The 4312-nt window shown below is 62.4% G+C and overlaps 1 protein-coding gene across 2 annotated transcripts in view; it reads right to left on the reverse strand.

The window, feature by feature from the left end:
• Window positions 1-4312, reverse strand: part of SH3GL1 (SH3 domain containing GRB2 like 1, endophilin A2) — a 28727-nt gene continuing 24415 nt past the window's right edge. Inside the window, exons 2-3 of one of the 2 annotated variants that reach the window (XR_003683287.2) lie at window positions 355-423; window positions 1-21 (exon numbers count right to left, since the gene is read on the reverse strand). Coding sequence is in view for 1 of the 2 variants with exons in the window: in XM_028500204.2 (XP_028356005.1) it covers window positions 127-423 (297 nt within the window). In the remaining variant the exon portion in view is untranslated. The other variant, XM_028500204.2, reaches the window with a different exon arrangement.

The following is a 4312-nucleotide window of genomic DNA, read 5'->3' on the forward strand; positions in this document are numbered from 1 at the left end:
CTTGCTGGTAACGTCCACCTTCTGTAAAGAGAGTCCACGTGTGGGGTTTTGAAACCATCAGGGCGCCTGAGGCCAAACCAGGAGCACCTGGACAGCCCTTGCCCTGGTCCCAGTTCCCCAGCTGCCTCAGAGCCCACGCAAGAACTGCCCGCTGCTTCTGGGGACTGCCTCGCCTCCCTGCCTCCTTGCTGTTGGCTGTGCTGTGCCCCCGCCGCTGCCTGCTCTGGGCTGGGGGGAGGCCTGCGACCCACCTAGACCCTCCCGGTAAGCCTCGCCTCCCCCCAGATGCCAGGGCCGGGCCCTACAGGGTCTGGTAACACTGCCAGCGTCAGACGGGTACCCCTCTCCCGTTACCTTCTCCATCTCTTTGAAGTCATCGTCCAGCTTGGTCCCTTCAGCCCCTCCGACCTTCTCACTGACCAGCTGGGGAACGAAAGGAGGGAAGAGAGTGTGAGCTTCAGGGGAGGGGGGCGAGGGCTCAGGCATCCACGATGGCTTCCCAGGGATGCTGAACGTGGCAGTCAGTGGCAAAACGGGGAGCCAAACGAGCTCCTGCTCCAAACCCACACGCTCCTGCAAACCCAGTGCCGGGGGCTCCTCCTGCCGGAAGCCTTCCCTGGCTGCGCCCACCCGGTCAGGCTGCGCTGGCGGCTCCGCAGCCCCTGAGAGGGTCCCCCACCCCCGCGGGGTTGTGCAGACTGTCCAGGACCCCCGCACACGGCTGTGGGGCCCACACCCGGATGGGGGTGCTGTGGTTCAGCGAGACGCTGAGGCTCACAGAAGCCCCTTCGCTCAGGGAACTGTGGCCTCCCTTTCCCACTGAACTCCTGCCTCTCCACGAAGGACTCTCGGGAACCAAGGGTCTGCACGCCCCAGGGGCACCTCTGAGAGGCGAGCAGGTCCTGAGGCCAAATGAACATGAGGACTGCCATGGGACAAGCGCCGAGTGGGAGGGAAGACCTGCCCCACACGGGCCAACTGTGGTGCCCAGAAGTCACTTCTTGCGTGCACGGGTGTGAACACACACAAACACACACACAATTTCCTGCTGGCCAGCAGCAGTCTTTGCCCACTTGTCAGGACCGCTCCCGGGGCTCCTGAAGGCACGCTAACCCTAACCTGTGTGGTCTTGGGCTATCAGCTTCACTGGGCCTCAGTTTTCACCTCTGTAAAATGGGGTGACAGCTGTGCACTCACCAAGCCGTGGCCAGGCTCCCATGGGCTGCTGTGTGCAAGTGTGTGGTCAGGGGTACTCCTGTGACACCCATGCTGCCCACACCGATGACTACTGCTACTTTCCCCACTCATCTTGGTTCTCCAGGGGGACCACTGGGTTCAAGGGGAGTCTGGGGGGACCTGCATGCCCCTGCAAGTCAGTGTTCTCACGGCAGCTGCACCCCGGGAGCCCAGGAGGGGACGGGGCACAGAAAGGAAGCAGGGCTGGCTCAGGACCCCTCCACCATGCACCAGTCTCTGGGGGACCTCCAAGGGCAGGCAGGGGCTGCCCTCCCGTTTTTGACTTTATAAGGAAAGACCCTGCTCTCTCCTAGGTGTTTCTGGGGTGTTCCACTTTATTTCATAGGGCAGTTTCACTTCTTTTGATTATGGTAAAACAGGACGTTCTCAAATTCAGTGGTTGCCAGAGGGAAATGAGTTAGGTGTCTGATGTGAGACAAGACACTTCTGGTAAACTGAAAGGGTAGCTGAAGTGCTGGGGCTCAAAAACCACACTTTCCGGGCCGAGGGCCTGCTCAGTACAGGGGACATGGGTGCCCCCAGGGAGCAGCCCCTGCTGGCAGGGACTACGTCCTTCCTCTGAGGGGAGAGGGCACGGGCAGACCCCACAGCCTCTTCCAGGCCCTCCAGGAGTGTCACCTCCCCATCTCCGCTGGGAGCCCTCTGACAGCTCCCATGTGGGGCCTCCTTGCTCTGGCACCTGGGGTGCTGTGCTGGGAACATCTGGGTCCCTACCAGTCTCCTCACCCCAGCTCCCACCTGGGAGCTCCAAGCTCCAGTCCCTCAGGCTGATTGGCCCCAGGTCCCTTCTCTCCAAGCCCACAGTCCGGAACCAGCACAAGTGGACAAAAGGATGACAAAAGGCCAAAAGGGAAAAGTGGGAAAAAGCAAGCCACATGCCAACCACAGCAAGAGCATCAGCAAAGGGAGGCTGTGCTGAGGGCGGGGCTGTGCCCCAGAGGAGGGGCCTGGGGAGCCCCCAGGAGGAGGCCGGAGGGTGGGGAGTGCCCGGAGTGCCCTGTCTGTGTGAGAGGCCAGGACCCTGCTGCTCGGTCCTGCTTGGGGACCCCGCACACACCTTTTCAGGCCCAGCAAGAGCAGCAGCACCGCCATGGAAGTAACACCTTCACGTGTAGCGTCTGCATCCAGCACTCCCCACAACTGACGGTGTTCCCCAGCTGCGGGAGAGGAAACTGAGGCGCAGCCCTGGCAGGGGCCCTGCGGGCTGAAGCCCACTCTTCTCTCTGCAGCTACTGCCGCTCCCCCCCAACTCCGGCCCGCAGTGCAGAGGGGCTGCCCCGCCGGCGAGGCACCCCCCCGGGGTGGGGGAGGCAACCGAGGGGGTGGGTGAGCGCTACCCACTCTCCAGCAGGGCCGTGACCGCGGTGGTGCGGAAATCATGGCCTCCTGGGCCCGCCCAGCTGGGTGGGAGCCTGAGTCACCAGCAGTGGGCCCACGCTGGCTGCCACCGTGAAACCCACGTGGGTGCCTCCCTGGGGGAACGTGGGGCCCAGGCCAAGCCAGGTGACAGCCAGGGCTGAGGGGTCGCTGTGGAGAGGCTGCACTCGGCCAGAGCTGGCAGCGGCCTTTGGAGATGAACTCGCTGTTGCCCGTCACACGGGCCTCTCAGATCTCAGCCTGGCTCCCCACCTGAATGCCTGGCTTCACTTCTGCCCTGGCAGGGCGCTCAGGGACCGTGAGTCCCATGAAGGCCCAGAATGGGGTCTTTTCTGAGGAGGCCGGGCAGCTGTCTGGTAAAAAGGTCCACGGGTGGTTCTGAGATCAGCCACCAGGTGGGACTGCTGAGTGAGTGCTGCTGTGACCCTCTGAGCGTGGGCCTTCCTGTGTCTGTCCGTCCCCTGTGATGGCGGCTCTACTGAGGTATTGCTGGCCTGTGCACGACCCACCAAGGAGTGCACACCTCCGCCCCGCAGGAGGCTCCCTCTGCGGCCTGTCCCTCTGGCGGTACCTCTCCGGGAAACTGCACGAGCCAACCTCCCACCGTATGTTTGGTCTGACCTATGTTACTGCCCTTGTATTATTTCTAACCTCTGAGAAGAACATGCCCTGCCCGCAATTCAGCCTGCAGGCGCCTCCAGGGCTGCAGCTCCGGGTCCCCCTAAGTTCAAACTGCAGCTTAGACTGCAGAGGTGGTTACTACCTGCCAGAAAGTGGAAGGACCCCCAACCTGTTCACTTCCCCATGTGCCGACCCATTCGGGATGCTCCGCCAGCGACGGCCCCAGCCCAGCTCCCACCCGGACTCTGAATGGTCAGATTTACAACGACACGACCCCCAAGTGACTGCGACAGGCGGAGGGCACCCACTTCAGGCTCTCACACAGAGGAGCAGTGGAGCCGCGTGGTCTGAGGACACCTGCCCCAGGCACCTGGGAAGTGCGCGAACTTGGAACGGAGATGGGGCTTCATCCCTGAGCCACCTACACGACCTTCACCCATGCAAGCCGCCCGTGGGCACTCATAATAAAGACCACTCGGAGAAGGGGCTGTTCTCTCAAGGACTGGCGTTCTTCGGCCTTCTAGACTTTGGCCATGTTTGGAGAGGAGCGAGGAATCTGACACGCGGGAGAGAAAGAAAGAACGCGCAGTGCAACGATCTGAAAACACAAGACAATGTACACCAAGAGCAGGCAGGGCAGCCGCTCCAGGAGTCGAGCACAGAACAGGAAGGCAGGAGAACCTTCTTTCCCCCAGGGAGGGACGTGGGGACGGATGGCTGCCCCAGGCCAGGCAGGCACGCTGCGGTGGCCCCTCGGGGGCAGCGGAAGCTCGAATCCTGCCGAGTGGGATGCACCAACGGGAGGCCTTGTAATTGAATCATCTCAGCGGGGAAACCTGATCAATATGACATGGAAAATAAACAGCCGATCTGCAGGCTCGGTGACCGGGGCAGACGATCCGCTTTGATGAATTAAGAGTTCAAGTATGGGCTTCCCTGGTGGCGCAGTGGTTGAGAGTTCACCTGCCGATGCAGGGGACGCGGGTTCGTGCCCCGGTCTGGGAGGACCCCACATGCCGCGGAGCGGCTGGGCCCGTGAGCCATGGCCGCTGAGCCT

Source organism: Physeter macrocephalus, chromosome 2 (genome assembly GCF_002837175.3).
Source record: "Physeter macrocephalus isolate SW-GA chromosome 2, ASM283717v5, whole genome shotgun sequence".
NCBI lineage: Eukaryota > Metazoa > Chordata > Mammalia > Artiodactyla > Physeteridae > Physeter > Physeter macrocephalus.